The 18,798-nt window shown below is 35.6% G+C and overlaps 1 protein-coding gene across 2 annotated transcripts; it reads right to left on the reverse strand.

Annotated features, from left to right (window-relative positions):
* Window positions 1–2,466: 2,466 nt before the first annotated feature.
* On the reverse strand, window positions 2,467–7,562 carry LOC113318308. Of its 2 annotated transcripts, XR_003344420.1 has the most exons (8): window positions 7,174–7,562; window positions 5,378–6,498; window positions 4,781–5,233; window positions 4,396–4,572; window positions 3,939–4,212; window positions 3,802–3,854; window positions 3,602–3,706; window positions 2,467–3,259 (listed from the first exon to the last, which is right to left on the reverse strand). XR_003344420.1 is itself a non-coding variant. In XM_026566453.1 (7 exons), exons 5-7 carry the CDS (start codon window positions 3,892–3,894, stop codon window positions 2,801–2,803), a joined length of 657 nt encoding a protein of 218 aa, XP_026422238.1. In that variant the 5' UTR covers window positions 3,895–4,212; window positions 4,396–4,572; window positions 4,781–5,233; window positions 5,378–6,498; window positions 7,174–7,559; the 3' UTR covers window positions 2,467–2,800. The 2 variants fall into 2 exon arrangements, 1 of the variants encoding a protein (XP_026422238.1); XM_026566453.1 differs by having other exon boundaries at window positions 3,802–4,212; window positions 7,174–7,559.
* Between the last annotated feature and the right edge of the window lie 11,236 nt (window positions 7,563–18,798).

Raw genomic sequence — 18,798 nt, forward strand, 5'->3', positions numbered from 1 at the left:
TGTTAGAGCATTGCTCGGTCGAACTCGCATGCGTTGCTATCTCAAGCATGTTTGTCAATGTTAGTGATCAAAACTATAAGTCTTGATTTCTAGTCTATTATAGATAAGTTTCGGACTAGGATAGAAAGTGTAGTTGAGCTCAAGGACTTCATGGCGATTCATCATACAAGTAGAAGAACTACTCAAGGAACCGGTGGAACTTCTCGACAAAAAGGTATGTGAAGACTTGAACTTATTTGTCACTCAAAAGTCTATCTACTCTATCTCCTACTCTTTGAGACAAGAAGTCGTATGCTATATATATAGACTTGGATTATACACGTTTGGTATTTCGAGCCGAGTATACCTCGCCTATCTATATCTCAAAATATGTGTTGGTAAGCTTTTTGCTTCGATCAAGTTTATCTTTACCTAGTTTGTTTCAATCATCTTGAAAATTGCTTTGACGAGAAATGGTGTAACAACTATATAACGTCCTCTAAGAATGTTTCAATGATTGGAATGAGAGTTTAGATTACATAACCAATGATGGACATAAGTATTGTTGTGGAAACACATATGTGCATAAGTCCAATTCCTTGAACCAAAGTTTGCGAACTTTGTTGATCAAGAGAAACCGGAAGAATGGCTTGTTGCCAAGTCCGCGAACTCAGTCTGCGGTCTGTCGAACTTCTCATCCCGAGAAATTCTGCTGGAGTTTGTAAACTCTACCCGGTTGCTTAAGTCCGCGAACCTAGTGTGAGAACTTAAGAATGTTATATATCTAAAGATGATTTTTGAACTTAAACTTAAAAAGACTAAGGAATGCAGTTTGCAAACCGTGGCTATAAAAGTTCATGAACCGGTTAAAGTGAATCAAATCATCTTTGCTTCAATTGTGTCTTGTGTAGTACATGAGATTTCTTTGCAATTGAACACTCTCTAACTAGTTCATTTGAAGTCACTTGAACTAGTTATGGCGAAGAAGAACATGGTTGATATGAAATGCTCATATGGCTAACCAATTGGTTAACTATTGTTGAACCAACAAGTGCATGCGTTTGGGTACGGTTAACAAACCTAGAAGCGTGCATTGTCAAGTGTGTATAACAAGCTAAGTTTTCGATCAAACGGTTGAGAAATACTAGCTTGAATCTAAATCAGGTTTTCATCTAACGGTGGATATTGATTGCTTTGTTACCAAGGCAAAACCCTGATTTGAAAGACTGTATAAAGGAGACATCTAGTATTGTGCAGAACTAATCCCCATACCTTATGTGTGATACTAGTTTGCGTGCTAGAGTCGTTTCTCCTTTAAACTTTGGTTTTTTTCTTCTTCTAACCAGGTTAACGACTTAAAGACTTCATTGGGATTGTGAAGCCAGACCGATGCTACTTTTATCGTAGTTGTGTGATCAGATCTTGCATCTTATATCGTATGAGTACAATCAGATTGATTGGCTTGAGATTGATATCTCCGATAGGCAAGATATAAAAAGTAATCACAAACATCTTCGTCTCATTGTTTGTGATTCCGCAACATCTTGTTTCGCTACCATACGATTAAGATTGTTGTGAGGTGATTGATTTATGTAGGTCGTTCTTCGGGAATATAAGACCGGATTATCAATTGGTTCCTGTTCACTTTGATTATTATCAAAAGACGGAACAAAACCTTTAAGGTTTATCTGTGGGAGACAGATTGATCCTTTGATAGACTTGTCTGTGTGAGATAGAATTTTTTATTGTTAAAGCCTGCGATTTTGGGTCGTAGCAACTCTTAGTTGTGGGTGAGATCAGCTAAGGGAATCAAGTGCGCAGTATCCTGCTGGGATCAGAGGCATAGGGAGTACAACTGTACCTTGGGTCTGTGGGAGACTGATTGGGGTTCAACGACAGTCCAGTCCGAAGTTAGCTTGGAGTAGGTTAGTGTCTGTAGCGGCTTAATACAGTATGTGTTCAATCTGGACTAGGTCCCGGGGTTTTTCTGCATTTGCGGTTTCCTCGTTAACAAAATTTCTGGTGTCTGTGTTATTTCAATTTCCGCATTATATTGTTTTATCTTTATAATTGAAATAATACAGGTTCTGTGTTAGATCATCAATTAGAGTAATCCAACATTTGGTTGTTGATTGTCATTGATTGATCCTTGGATATTGGTTTTTGGTACCATCCAAGTTATTCTTTGTGTTTGATTAAAGACTCGCTGATTTCTATTAGCTCGAGTAAATTAAAACAAGAGAGAGATATTAATTCCTTGAGATACTTTTACCTGGATTGAGTCTAACTGTCTAGTTGATTCTCTAGAAAGTATTTCGGAGTTAGTCCATACAGATTGCTAAGCGAAATATTGGGTGGTGTTGTTAGACCCCTATTTTTTCATTTACTTTCTGTTAGACAAAATTCTCCCTTTCCTTATATTTGTCTTTACTTTACAGTTGGTTATGTGATATTCTTACGGGGGTGCCCCTCGTTATTAGTAAAAAATTTTATCTCCAATACCTTTTTTTTATATATAAAAAAACTGATCACAAAGTAACATTCTTCAACCCACATGAATATGTACCGTCAAAAGTAGTACATATCAACATACTTGGCGTAGTTTAGGAGGTCTTGCTTCAACTTTCTGTTGAACACCAAATCTTCTACTTGCCAAGCAATTGAGCTGGCACATTTTTTTACGATAATTTATAGTTACAAACAACATATATGTACTACAGACTTGATATGGAACGTAAAAAGAAATGTCGAAAGTACTTACAACCGACTTGCATGCTCATAGTATGGAAGAAGGATTCATTTTTGTTTTGCCGTTATCCGCTTATATAGTGGAGATTTTCTTACGATTTTTGAGCGCCAACTTAGTTTTCTTTGCATCTGCCAAAAGTGGTTCTGGTTTTTTCCTTTTATTCATTGGCAGTGTGGTTTCTTGTTGAACAGCTTTCGACTTCGCCAACTTAGTTTTCTTTGCATCTGCCAAAAATGGCTCTGGTTTTTTCCTTTTATTCATTGGCAGTGTGGTTTCTTGTTGAACAGCTTTCGACTTCGCCTTTTCTTTGAACGAACCGGGGAACTTACTTCCACTTTCGAAATTGGGATCCACCCTTTTTTGAGGATTAGAACGAGTTATTGGTCCGAAAGGTGTTTTTGCAGGTTTCTTTTCGGGAGGTCTCTTGGTAGCAACCTTCTTGGCAGCAACCTTTTCGCAATTTGCAGTAAGCATCTTTTGAAGCCTGGTGGCCAGTGGCACGTCGCTTGACGTTTGACTTAGGGCATCTTGCTGCAGTATACCAAAATATGTACTGTCAACGTCATATAGATATACACTCATAATGATATGTACTATTTCAAAATAACTACCAGTACATATCCCAGGAAGTACTGACAACAGTACATATCAATATGTACTGTCAGAATATGAATCAGGTGTGGTACATATCAGTACATATCAACACAGAAACACAGTACATATTAATATGTACTTTCAGAATATGAATCTGGGTGTGGTATATATCAGTATGTACTGACTTTTTTCGATTTTTTGATGTGTTACAAACATAACATTCAATCATAAAAAATAACAAAAAACCATGAACATATCATTCAAGGAGGAGTTACCCACATTATCATCCAATTTGTCAGCATCTTGCATCTGAATATCGTGCACTATGTCATCATTCAGCTGTAACTCGATACCCAAATTTTCTGCATCCCGCTCCATGTTATCCTGCATGTTTTTATCCAGCATTTTTTGGAATCATTTTGTAACTTGTTTTCAAATGAAAACTGAATAATTTAAAACACCACAAGTATAATATATACCTTTGGATCATTTGTAACTTCAACTGCATGATCATCTGTAACTTGCTGCTCTTCTACACGTTGCAAATAATTTTCATATAAATTATAAAACATATGGCGAATGTCGATCCCAAATAGAGTAGGGCTTGAAACACTACCATGCTCTTGGGAGAACTTTATATATTATTCAACATAAAGTTCCTTGCTGCTCATTGCAAGGTCTAAAAATTGTTCCATTGAGAATCTTTCAACTTCCTCCACCTGCAGCAAGTCTGAAATCAAAGGTAATTTTGTAGTTACCATTCTCTCTGCCAGAGCTTTAACGCCATGACCATCAGGTTTCTGCTGCATATCTTTAATAGAATCGATTGTTTTTCCTATACTTTCAATCAACTTTGACGCTGCTCCTTGTTGGAGTTCAAGTAAATCAACCTTCAAGGTATGGTGTAAAAGCAATTAACATATTTGAAAATTACGGGGGTCGAGGGGGCAGTGCTTCCTCGTTTTTTATTGTAGTATCATAATAGTATGTATCAATATGTACCGCCAAAATATGAATCTGACAGTGCAGTACATATCAAAAGTTGTGGGTTTGCAAGACTTTTTTTTACTTACTTGTGTGTTGTTCTTGTTATTTTCCTCTTCCAACTTTTCACCCTCCTGCTCCAAATTGATTTTATCCCAACTTCGGATCATATAATCTTCATCACCATGCCATACACCCCTCTTATGAGCTTCAACAGTTTCGTTGGCGTCAGCAAAAGGGGTTGTTTGATTTGATATCAATATGCACTATAGGTATCACACACAAACATACACCAGAAGTGGTAAGAATTCAAACAATCAACATTACATATCAACCATAAACTACCATTTTCAGCAGTATACATTGATTTGTGTTGTAGTATATACAACTCAATACATATCAATATGTACTGTAGGTATCACACACGAACATGCACCGAAAAGTGGCAAGTATTCAAGCAATTTTTCCACTTACTTGTGTGTTGTTCTTGCTATTTCCCTCTCCCAGCTTTTCAACCTCCTGCTCTAAATCAGCTTTAGTCGGCAATGTGACATTTTCATTTGTTGGGTCAGTACCCAAACTAACGGGACTATATATATCATCTTCCGTCTGTGAAGGTGAAACTTTAAGGTGTATGTCTGTCAACATTTGCAGAAGCATTGAAGCATCGAGCGATCTACTGTTTTGATGCATAATATTCAACTCGGCCCATTTATCACATATTACCTTCCTCAAATCATCATATTTTGCTTACCAATCATGTTTGTCTGCAGGCTCTTCTTCCTTTTCTTCAGTTGGAGTTTCATTGGCACCTTGTTTCTCTTTTACCATTTTAGCAACATTACCTTCCTCATTAAGCCTTCTTGAAATTCGATTCAGAATTTGTCGTTCTTGATTGGTGTACCCGGTAATGAAATATTCACTGAACTGTATCATTTTTTAAAGTACAAACAAATATGTACTATAAATTAATATGTTTTGCAATACAGACAAATATGTTATGACAGTTAACCGCTTCAAAAACAAAAAATGTACTCAAATTTTTTAAAGTACAAACGAATAATGGATTACCTCGTATTCACTAGTGTCGATATCCTTTAGGAATTCAGGACATAGCTCTGACAAATTCCATTTAGCAGCTCTCGGTACATACATTCCTGGAGGTTTCGTCACTACGTCAACTGGTCTTACCAAATGGGTATGCTCTCAAAGTTGTAGGGAAACACAACAGAACAATATATATTAATATGTACTGACCAATATGGAATGTTACATTATGAATTTACTGTACAACAAACTACGAAAATGACTATCTTATGCAAGTGAAGAATCTCACCGGAAAATAGGTAACACAACCAGTAGTGTGTTCTACATTCTCATAATTGTTATCCAGTTCTATCTCTAAGTGGGAATGAATAAGATCTGGCCAGGACACATTCTTTGCAGCCTCGCAACATAATCAATGTATTGTTCAGTCAAGCTGAATGCTTCTTTTTGTAGTGAAAAAAAGTGTAATGCACATAAAGAGGCAGATAAGCCTAACAAGATCTTTATCATCTTCACTTTCATCTTCTTCTTCTTCACTTTCTTGATCTTCTTCACTTAGCTTCATCATCTTCGCTTTCAGTCCCTTCCTCATTTTCACTTGCTTGTTTTTCTTGAGCAACCTCCTTGTTTTTCACATCAACTTGAGTTCTTGTAAGAAGGTTCAATGTGGCTTTTTGAATCATTGGTATCGTGAACTTTTCAGCCTTCTTCACAACAAAAGGAAAGTTCCTTTTAAAGAATTTGGATTGACACCATCCACCCTTTGACATCATCCTAACATCTTCATACTCCCTTCTCGGCGTTCTTGGCATTCCAAAAATAACTCTTATTTCTTTTGTTGTTGATGCCAGGACATATTTTGTTCCATGCCTTACAAACTCAAATGTCAGCACGTTTGGCACTGAGCTTCTCTTAAAACATCGCAACATTTTAGTGATTGCTACTTCAATCTTCTTCCAATGTTTTTCATTGAAGTCCGTGTACCAAAACATTAAGAATAAATGACCTTATGACGCCTCGCTTATCATTTGCAACTGTTCATCACTCAATCCCAGTTTCGCAACCCTAATTTCCTTTTAAACCTGGTCTGTACAATTTCCTTTTGGCGGGTGTTTTTGTTTTCTTTTTGTCATTCTTCATACTACCTGCATAGTCAACAAGCATCAGAAACCTATCTAATACCTTGATATTTGGCATTCTTTCTACATGGTACACATCAACATGTACAAGGCTTTTACATAGTACATATCAACATGTACTATTGTGCAGTATCAAATAACTCACACACTAACAGGTACATATTGATATGTACTGTTGCATCATACATTAAAAATCAATATGTACTGAAGAAACATACAAGGGTTTAAGCAGTGCATAATGACATGCACTGCAGGATCATACAAGTTGTACTAGTTCAAAGAAAATCAAAACATCACATAACAATATGTACCAGATTGACATGTACCTAACAACAATACATACCAACATGTACCAATTCTTTTATTCAAGCATAAAAGATGTTTTGCACACATAGTACATGTCAATATGTATTGGTTCCAAACATCATGAGTGAACACTAAAATCATTACAGACCTAAAATCCCGAGTTAAACATTTTACAGAAAAATAAAATCATGCATACCAATCAGTAATTTCTACAAATAAAAACCCCTAAAAAATCAATTAAATCAAACCACTATTGGTATGCATGATTTTATGTTAACAGAAAAAGGAAGATCTACTAATTCAGCAGTAATAGCTTTAAAAAATATAAGAATTGACTAAAGGAAAACTAATAAGAGGAGAAATTAGAAGTTATACCTTTTATTTTTAGGTTTTTTTCCTTTATTCCCCTTTGTTGTTCGTGGAGGAGTAATAGCAACTGTCGGCTTCTTTGATGTTGGTGAAGGACCAACATTTTTCGTCTTCCTCTTTGTTGTTGGCGAAGGTGTACTTAGTTCTTCAGTTACTTCTTTGATTGTTCGTTTAATCGTTCTCTTGTTCACCATTTTGATTAATGAAACGGTTTTCTCTGATTTTAAACCCTAGTTTTTTCAGTTACAGGTGGTTTCGACCAGTTTCAGGCGGTTTTCGATTAATGAAACTGAAAACTCTAGTTTTCGATTTGAAAATTCATTTTGAATTTTTCGATTTGAATGTTGAGAGACGATATGCAGATTATGTGATAATTGTCGGTTCCAGGTGAATTTATGCCCTAAACTTCACATCGATGGTTCACACGTGGTTACTGATGGGCAACAATGTGGATTTCACTTTTTATATCTTTTTTGGACTGATAATCGGTTCCGGGTGGACTACATGATAAACCTATCTAGGAATTACTAGGTAGTCCAGGAAACCCAGTACCGGTTACTCTCTAATCCACCCGTAGAATAAAATTATCCGCTGGTCCAAAAACATGTTTTTGGACCAGAATATTTATTCCCTAGTCCAAAACGTGCGGGTCACACAAGACAAGTTTTTCAAAAGTACCAAAAATACCCTTTCTGCAACTCCACGAACAAATCAAATTCAGTTTCTTTCTCTTTTTTTTTCATCTCAGATTGTTTCTCTTTGGTTTTCTCTGCTCCTGCGTTTTGGTTCATCACAATATCTGGTAGCGTCTTTCAATTAGGCTCATCACAACTATTATCTCGTAAATCATCTGTGCTTCGAAATCAGATTCGAACAAGGTATTTATCTCGTAAATCATCTTCCTCTGTTGTTGTTCTTGGAATGTTGATGAATAATTAGGTTTATTCTGATCCGATTTCTATCAGAATAGTTGTCTATGATGTACATTGTTATCTTTCTTTTATGATTTCAGTTTTGTGATGATTTATATTGTTCAATTCAGTTTCCGTTCGATTTACATTGTGATTTTTGTGTGTTTCAATTAGGTATCTTAAAATCGAATTAGGTTAATCTCAGATTCGAACAATGTATGTTACTATAATCACCTTTTCTCTGCTGATGTTCTGTTTTAGTTTCTTTGTAATCTGATATAGGTTTGTTTTAATGTATTTTTTGATATAGGTTTGTTTTGTTAGATAGATCGTGTAGTAATTTTCTATTCTGTTTTTGATATAGCTGCAGTTCTTCTATTTATAGAAGATGAAACTCAAAACATATTGATATGTTGTAAAATATATTCTACATGTTACATACCAATACGTACTGGATATAGCCTGCAAATATATCTTACTAAAATACAGTAGATGCCAATAAATATCAATATGTATAACGTATAGGAATTCAGAGACTTAGGTATTCTACATGTTATATATCAATACGTACTACATATAGCCTGCGCTCTTAGTATGTATCGTGCAATACAGTAGATGCCAATACATATCAATATGTATAACTTATATCCATTCAGAGACTTAGTTAATTTTTGGATCATTTACAGGGTTAACATGTCTGACGTTGCTCCCAAACCAGACTTCTCCATCTATTCTCATGTATACCATAAGCAATATCATTTTGCATATGAGGTTACATCGTTTTCAACTTTAGAGGATTTGAAATTTTGCATCTGTAATATGTGGAGCTGGTTGACTCCATCGACTATTCTGGTTAACTATTTCCAGAATCAAGCGATAGTTCCTATTCTTGCCGATGTAACACTCCAGGGCATCTCTGCATTACATTCTTCAAAGCAATCAGCTTTCTTTGATTTGCACGTGGATGTAATTTCAAATGGCGCGTCTAGGCGTATGGAAGTTGAAAGTAATGCAGACTTAGTTGTCAGTGCAAAGAATAGTTATTTGAAAGAAGGTAAAGAAGCGTCAAGAGTGTTTTTTTCAGATGGTTGGGATAAGATTTTTGATGATACAGATCAATTATTCTATGGTGGTGTTGATGCCGTACGTATAGCATGCCAAAAATACTGCATGAGAACTGGATATGAGGTAATTAAGAAGAAGAATGACCTTGAGAGATTCACCGCCGTATGTAGTGTGAAAGGTTGTTCATGGAAGCTTCACGCAACTGCCATTGGTAGTTCTATTGATGTTTTTAAGATAAACGAATATGTGGGAAGGCACACCTGTGGCGGTGGTTATATGTTGAAGAATCCAAGAGTTACAAAAAAACTCATGAACAGTCTAATTCATGAGATGGTCAGGCACAACCCTCGCATAACACCAGCAGAGATCATAGATTATCTTAAAGTTAGTGGTGGCATTGAAATCCAGTATCACCACGCATATCATGCAATTGAGTTGTCGCATAAACAGATTTTTGGTAATGATGTGAAGTCGTACACTGATCTTGCTTGGTGGGTGAATGCTGTTAGGGAAACAAACCTTGGGTCATTTATTGATTTCGATTTCAATGATGCTACAAAAAGATTCAATAGACTTTTTGTTTGCTTTGAAGCTTGTATAGCGGGATATGAACTATATCGTCCCATGATTTTCTGTGACTGTACATTTCTCACTGGAACTTTTAAAGGAGGTCTCATGGCAGCAACATGTCTTAATGGCAATCAAGGTAACTGGTTCTTTTTTTTTGATACGTAGTGTCTGGTAGTTAGGTCACTCATATTGACCTTACTTCACTATCTGACAATGAGTATTGACCATACTACATACTACATATTGACCTTACTGAGTATGAGATAAACCATACTGCATGTGAAAATGTAGTGTCAATCAGTTGCTTAACATGTTATTATGTAGTGTCAGGTTTTCACATATCAACAAAGAGGTAAACCAACTGCATGTCAATATGTAGTGTCAATATTAGTTGCTTAACATAACTAGTAATTCCTTTTTGCAGGATTTTATCCGCTTACGTTTTCTTTAGTACCTGGTGAAGACAATATCAGCTGGGAATGGTTTTTCAAGAAACTGAAGGAGGCTTTGAATGATGATCGCCCAATCACTTTTATGACTGACCGAGGTGAAGGGTTGGTTAAATATATTCCCAAAGAGTTCCCTGATTCTCATCAAAGATATTGTTACTTCCATTTGGACAAAAACTTACCTATTGCAAAGTCTGACGAAAAGTATAAGGAAGTGACTGATGCTTTCCGAAAGGCGACATATGCTCTTTCTCCTGCAACATACGAGGAAGGTCTTCAAGAAATGGTTAATTTGGGAAGGCCTTGGGTTGCTGACTACTGCCGCAACATTCCAAAAGAAAAGTGGTCCAATGCTTTCTTCAAGGGTTGTAGTTATGGTTACACTTCATCTAGCGTTGCTGAATTGTCCAATAGCTGGATTAACAAAGAGAAGAAATTACATGCGTGTGCGTTCGTTGACTCGATCAGGTTTGTATCAGTTTCCTTAGTCACAGTACAAGCTTATATTAGTTTTCTTTTTGTAACAGTATTAGCATATATGTTCTGTTAATCTACGTATATTTTTAGTATAACAGACTTTGCTATCCCCTTGTCGTGTAGGATACGTATGATGGAAATGATGTCAATACGTCGTGAAGAGAGTCTCTTGATGGACCCAGAACTGCTAACCCCTACGTATCAAGCCTTGCTTGAACTACACATCCAAATTGTCCGTCCCTGGAAAGTTATCCAGTCAGATGCTAATCGTTATGAAGTGCATTCTCCAAGGTTAGCGTTTACCCCTAATCTCTATCATCTGAATGTTATTTACTTTCTCTTTCTTTTTTTTAAGTACCATGTTTCTGTGAGAACATATAAATATGTACTGTGTATATTAGGTGTACTGAAAAATAACACATGAATATGTACTGTGCAGATATCATATGGTATATTATTTATGGTTTTCCATGCTCGCACGCTACTGCGGCTATTACTAGATCTGGAGGAAGGATTCTTGATTACGTTGAAGATTATTTCAAAGTTACCACTTTTCGTAAGCTATATTCAATAGCTATTAGACCCGTTCCTAACCACGACAGGTATGTGTCTTTAATCAGTATATTTTCATATTTTGCATAACAATATATAATGGTAGATACCACTTACACATGTAATAGCAATTGAAACTGTCAACATAAACCTACTTACATATGGATGTTACATACTGATATGTAATGTTAGATACCACTACATTTTTTTATATTTGTTTTTCAGGAACAATATACCGTGTACATATTCATATGTAGTTGTGGTTCATTCCATTTATATGATACTGTTTTTTTCTCACAGGCCCGATGAGTATCACGTAGATGATATCGTTCTCCCAAGCAGAAGTAATTAGGTCTCCACCAGGCAGGAAAAAGGGGAAACGTTTTAAGTTTGCATTTGAGACTAGTAGAAAATCTGTCAAGTGTTCAAACTGTAATTTGAAGACTCATCACAACAAGGCAACATGCAATCTTATCCGACAGTATGAACTTTCTGAAGAATGATTTTGTGTCAGGTATGTATTTCAGTCAGATACATATTAATGTCTTAATTAAGTAAGTTTGATACAATACAATGTACTTTTAAGCAAGTAGTGTTCTGATTTCTGTTTTTCTTTTATCACAGGCTTGAACGTGCAACAGAATGTTATATCAATGATGTTGCCAGATTCCTTTTCCACAATTCTTTCCTCTAGCCCTTGTTCTATTCTACCGTTTTTCTTTTTGATTTTGTCAGTACCAACTGAATTTGGTTAATAAGTATTTCATTTACAGTACATACATTACAAGTGTACTGAAAATACTGTTTTTGTTGTTTCTTAGAACATCTTTTGGTTTTTGAAACATTATAAGTCTATCAAAATGTAGTTATTGTAGTTATTTTCGAATAATGAAATATGTTTTTAAGTCTATGAAAATGTCATTATCTATCACCAGTAGTATAGTATTTACATACTGAAATTACATGTCAGTATTGTAGTGTTAGTATCTACCACTACATACTGATATGTAGTGGTTGTAGTGTAACCATACTAGATGTTTGTAACAAGAAAACAATTAAATATGTACTGGTTTGTGGTTTAACCATCTTCCACTAAGATTATTTAGAACATCTTTTGGTTTTCCAGCTGATTCACCATCTTTTGAGGGGGCAGCGCCCCCTCGTATCAACAACACAAAATCATGTTTAAGTAACACAATTGAAATATCACTACATTAAAGTTAAACCCAAATTCAAATTAAAAATCACTACATATTAGATATATGTTTTTGAACATTCTTGAACTCATGAAATGAAATGAAACCAAGAATAAAAAGAAAAGAAAATAGGTAAATAGTGATATGTACTGTCAGATTACTTTTAGCAAGTAAGACTATTTTTGTGTCATCTGCCAACTGATTTCCGGTGGAGATGCTTTCAGCAATTTGCATGCTAACGGGACCCTTTTGTTACGAATCTTCGCTTGCACTTCTTCATCATCTCCCAAAGGCACTCCCACATATTTTCTTTTTGACATCATCTTCATAAAATGCATCACAAACAGTAGACAGTCTGGCGATCCCCCTTGTTGAGGTGCTTCACATTCATTCACTATTACATTATTCATTGTTACTTTGTTCTTCTCCATCAAGTACACGTTGATAGGTACGTACATGTAATCTGCCATTTTGCAGGCGTGTGGATAACAAATACCTCCCCATTCAGCCTTAGAAGAATTGTAGTGGTTGAACACCTTTTTTTCGCAGTCATACTCAAGTAGCGTCCAATGAAGATTTTGGTGGCACATTGGTACAAGAATCTTCTTGATACTTTCATCCATCGCCAATATTGGTTTGTAAACAGAATCATGTGCTGCTCCTTTGAGGTTATCCGGGAACTCGACATTGTACTGAAAACATGGATGTACTTGAAATAGTTTATATCTAATTTTGTTTTATGCAATATTGATATGTAGTGTACCTACCCCTACATACTTTTTTAATTTTTGAATATGTGATGTAGTAAATATGCAGTGTAAGATAACAACTTACCCAAGCGGATGGATCCAGATGCAACACAGGCAAGTATTTCCTGTATACTTCGTGCATCGGTTGCTCATTCTGAAATTTGGTGTTAAGCTTGTATTGTGCGTAGTTGAGAAGATCTTGTTCTAATAAATCGTTCTGCACCAAGTCATCAACTGTAGTTCCACTTACACAAAGACCACCTTCTCCCACTCTCCAAGCAATTGAGCTAGAAAATAAACGACGTAAAGGTTAGTATTCTTTGTGTAACAGTACATACTGATATGTCTTTCTCAGTATTTTTTATACAAATATGTATGTATATCAAAAGTACATACACAAACTAATAGTACATATCAATATAAAAGTGTCAATTGAGAACTCACCTAAGATTTTTTGCATTATTGATGTATGTGGAAAGAGTACTCTTTTGTTCATCGTTCATGTCATTATAGAATGGTGATTTAGTCAGTTTCCGGAAATACTTGCGCAATTTAAGCTTTCTCTTTTTGTTTAGTGGTAGTGCTTCTGCAGCTGCAGCTTTCGGTCCTTTATATGATGGTGAGAACTTACTTCCACTCTCATATATCATCTACCTTCTTTGCAGGATGGGAACGAGTAACAGGTCTGGTGGGTGTTGTTACCTGCTGCTTTTCGGGCTTTGTAGCACGCTTTTTGTTCACTTTTACCATTTTTTGTTTCTGGCTTGGGCTAAACTGTTCCTGCATTTTTAATCAACATAAAAAAATATGTAAATATCTATATTGCATAAAACATAGTTACATCACCTAATCATTTTTGAAAGCATGTAGTGGTATATGATTGTATGGTATAGTGATTTCTAGTGCTACCATACTGATATACATATCAGTGTAGTGATTTGTAGTGTAATATTAACTACACAAAATGAGATTTTTAGTACATATCATTCACCTGTGATGGAACCTCCAAAACATCTTGCGAGGGGACATCCAGAACATCTTGTGATGAAACATCCAGAACATCTTGTGATGAAACATCCAAAGGATCTTGTGATGCAACCTCCAAATGACTTTTTGAACTGGTTGTAGGTATGTATTCTTGTTGCTTACCTGTAACTTCACCTGCATCTTTCGGTTCAATGGGTTCTTGTTGCTCAGTTGTTTCTTGTGGAATTTGTAAAGGCCGCAAATCTCTTCCAAACAGATTATCAAATTGTTCTCGTAAGTTAATACCAAAAAGACCATCGTTGTTATCTGGAAGGAGGTCTGCAAACTCTTCGACATAAACACCAATGCCAGAGTTTGCCATTTCTATAAATCTGGCATAGACAGCTTTTCAATGTGTTCCAAACTCGACATCATAGTAAACAAAGGTACATCCAGCAAATGAAACTCTTCCGCCGCCAATCCGGCGTTATACTCTGGAAATTTCTGCGAATTAACTACAACTGAAGACTTCGTTTCTAGCATAGTTGTAAGCAACTCCTTTGCTGCTTCCTGCCTAACTTCAAGTTGATCAACCTGCAAAAATCAATTGAAACTGTCAACAAAAACCTACTTAGCTTGAGTTTTTGCTATGTCTACCACCACAAGAATGTACTGTTACATATAAATATGTTCCACTACAAGAATGTACTGTTACATATCAATATGTAATGGTAGATACCACTACATATTGATAAGTAACAGATAGATATTGATATGTAACAGATAGATAGTGGTATACAAGAATGTACTGTTACATATCAATATGTAATGGTAGATACCACTACATATTGATATGTCACAGATAGATATTAATATGCTACTTACCTGTGTGTTTTCTTTGCCCTTTTTCTCTTGTATCTCTTTGACTTTTTGCTCCAAATTAGATTTAGCCCAATTTTTAACCTCAGAACGCGGAACTTCAACATCATGGAACTTCAATACTGAAGTTGTTGACAATTCAACCTCAGAGGTGGCATTAACATGAGTTTGATCTTTCGGTGTTGACAAACCAACTTCAGGAATGTTGACATTAGCATCTGTTTGATCTTCCGGAGAACCTTGCATTTCGTTCTCAACTATTTGGTCCACATTCAACTCTTCATTGGGGTTTCTTGGAGTAGGTGTACATCCCAAGCTAACATAATCTTCCTGGCTGGCTTCTCTCTGCAAAGGGAAAGCTTTCCGGTAAATATCATGCAACATGAACTCAAGCTTTGAAGCGTCAACCGGTTCGCCCTCTTGCTGCATTGTGTTGAATTCACTCCATTTGGAAGATATTGTATTCCTCAAATCATCGTATTTAATCTTCCAATCTTCTCCCCCCAATACTGAGTCCTTTCTTCTTCTTTCTTCCTTCTCTTCTTCCTCTTCTTCTTTCTCTTCTTCCGATTCGGAATTCTCATCTAAACAAAAAGCATCATCATTTGCTTCCTGTTGAATCCTTCTTGAAATACGATTAAGGATTTGTCTTTCTTCGTGTGTTATCTCATCTTTGAAATCAACATGGAACTGGTACAAATCAAATAAATGTAAAAAAGCAACTACATATTAGATATTACCAAAAAAAAAACATGTCGTAGTTCTTTCTCTATTAGATACACAGGGAGAACTACATATTGATATGCTAATAACTACATATCAATATGTATCACCACAAATTGATATGCTAATAACTAATACATATTGATATGCTAATATGTAGTAGCATATTGATATGCTAATAACTACTACATATTGATATGCTAATAATTACATATCAATATGTCGAACTACGTGTACTTATCAATATATATTTTTATTATGACAAAATATGTACGGCAAGTTTACCTGATACTCAGAAAGATCAATATCCTTTAGGAACTCAGCACATATCTTTGTATGATTCCACCTAGCCACTCTTGGCACATACATTCCTGCAGGTTCTGTCACTATATCCTCGGGCGCCACCAAATGGGTATGCTCCGCAAACCATGGCTGCAAAATATTGATATGCAGTATTAGATATACTATCAAAATGTAGAAAACACATAAAACAAAAACATTTTGAAGTAGAATAAAAAAAAATAGATTCTTACCAACAAATAAATAGCACAACCATTTGTGCGTTCTACGGATTCCACGTTTTCATTCAGCTCTTTCTCTAAATGAGAATGGATGAGGTCAGGCCATGAAATATTCTTAGCCTTCTCAAGATCAAGAACGAAACCAATATATTTTTCAGTCAAAGCGTTTGCATCACTTGTAGCGAAAAATAATGAAGTGCACATATACAAGCAGATAAGCCTAACAAGATCTTCGGCATCTTCCTCGTCTTCCTCGTCTTCTTCAGAATCTTCATTTGATTGATCACCCACGCTTTGCAGAGACTCTTCATCAGACTTCTTCTTTTTCAGATTAATTGGTGTTCGTTTAAGGATATTCAAGATTGCCTTCACAATCATTGGCCTAGTCACTTTATCACCAGCTTTCATATCAGTAGGAAAAGTCCTTTTGAAAAATTCTGTTTCACGCCATCCACTTTTTTTATTGACTTGTGTAAGCCTATAATCAAGATATTCCCTATTTGGAATTCTCGGCATCCCATAAATAAGTCATTTCTTCTGGTGTGGATACTAGCTCATTCGGTTGGCCATGCCTTTTAAAGACAAATCTAAGCTTGTTTGGATCTTGACCCCTAACGTAACAGCGTAACATTTTCGTCATTGCATCTTCAATCTTCAACCAATGTTCCAACTCAAATCTTGTGTACCAGAACATTAGGAACAGGTTACCGAATGATGCTTCAGAAATCATCTTCAGCTGCAACTCACTCAACTCAAGGTTTTCAGTGGACTTCGCAATAGCCTTCTTAGTGGTCCTAATAGTCTTCGCAAGCCCCCACAAGCCCCTGAAACCGCCACGGTATAAACTTCGTGGTTTTCCAGCTCCTTTCTTACGCTTATTAGCACCTACACAATAACAAGAACCAAAAACTATACAGTACATATCAATATGGTATATCAAATATGTAGTTACATCATCAATATGTAGTTGTAATATCTACCAAGTCTTGAAACTACATATTATTAACAGTACATACGAGAATATAAGTATCTACCTCTACATATTGATATGTAATATGTTATGAGAATATAAGTATTTACCTCTACATATTGATATATAATAGTAGATACCACTACGTATTATTTTAACTACATATCGATTTGTAATAGTACGTATGGCATATGTATCTGCTTTGATACAGTAAAAATGTAAAAACACTTAATACCAAAAACAAGCACAACAATGCATCATTACATACTCATAAACATATGTTATTAAGGATACATATTATTCATACGCTTTGTTCTTATATGTAGTTGTACTACATACCTTCTACATTTGCTTTCCCCCCTTTTGTTTTTGGTGAAGGAGTAGCAGCTCTCAAGGCAACTGCTTTCTTCCCCTTCTCTTCCCCTACACCATATCAAATATGTAGTTAATGTATCTACCATGAACATGAAACAACTACATATCAAATACCACAACATACTGGTAATTTTATAACTACATACTGATAACTACATATGAACCACAATTTACGGGGGTCGAGGGGGCAGCGCCCCCTCGTTATTAAGAATTATCTTCAGTTTTAACATTACAAACCTTCTTTCAGGAGCGCTTTTTCTTTCCCCCTTTTTTCTTTTCCCTTTCCTTTTGGAGAAGGAGTATCAGCTCTCAGGACAAGTGCTTTGTCCCCCTTTGATGGTGGTGAAGGAGTAGCAGCCGTTGTCGATGTTTTTCCTTTTGCTTTAGTAGTTGCCGCTGCTGTTTTTCTTTTGCTTTTTGCTTCAGGAACAGCAACTGCTTTCTTTCCTTTGGTTTTTGCTGTTTTTGTAAACCAAAAGTTTTGTACACATTACATATTACAGGCAGATAATAATATGTAGCACACATATCAATTTGAGATGCTATCATTACATATCAATAACTACAAATTGCAGACAACATATTGATATGTAGTACAGATATAAAACATATGAATCACACACTGCATGGCAATATGTTGTGTCAAATTACATACACAACAGATGAAAAACATGTAAAACATATGACTCACAGAGATGTTGTGTTTCTATTGAACAAAAAACATATGAATCACACATTGCATGTCAATATGTTGTCTCAAGTTACATATACAACATATGAAAACATGTATACCAGACAATACATACAAATATTTAGTGATTCCATTGAGCATAGAAACACACACTGCATGTCAATATGTAAGATTAAATTGCATATACAACAGTTGAAAACATGTAAAACAAACACTACATACAGAGATGTAGTGATTCTATTGAGCATATGTAGGATATTAGTTGAACATCACTACATATCTACAGTTTTTCATCAGCATTACATATTGATATGTATTGCATGTAAATATGAAATTCAACAACAGTTTTCTAAGTATTGCATGTCAATATGAAGTACAAAATTAGGCTTTACTTTCTTCTGATTTTTGCTTACCTTCTACCTGAGGAACATTTGTTCGTGACGGAGTACCAACTTTACTCATACTCCTTGTTGTCGGAGATTTAGCAGCAGGGGAGGATTGTGTTGGTGAATCATCAACATTTTTTCTTCTTCTTTT

Source organism: Papaver somniferum, chromosome 10 (assembly GCF_003573695.1).
Source record: "Papaver somniferum cultivar HN1 chromosome 10, ASM357369v1, whole genome shotgun sequence".
NCBI lineage: Eukaryota > Viridiplantae > Streptophyta > Magnoliopsida > Ranunculales > Papaveraceae > Papaver > Papaver somniferum.

Bases quoted from the DNA above. Each gene is read 5' to 3' on its own strand.
- LOC113318308 (XM_026566453.1), bottom strand. From the start codon at position 3,894: ATGTTTTATAATTTATATGAAAATTATTTGCAACGTGTAGAAGAGCAG. The intron at 3,707-3,801 runs GTATATATTATA...AAAAACATGCAG, and splicing joins AAGTTACAAATGATCCAAAG to GATAACATGGAGCGGGATGC. The intron at 3,260-3,601 runs GTGGGTAACTCC...GGTATACTGCAG, and splicing joins CTGACAAATTGGATGATAAT to CAAGATGCCCTAAGTCAAAC.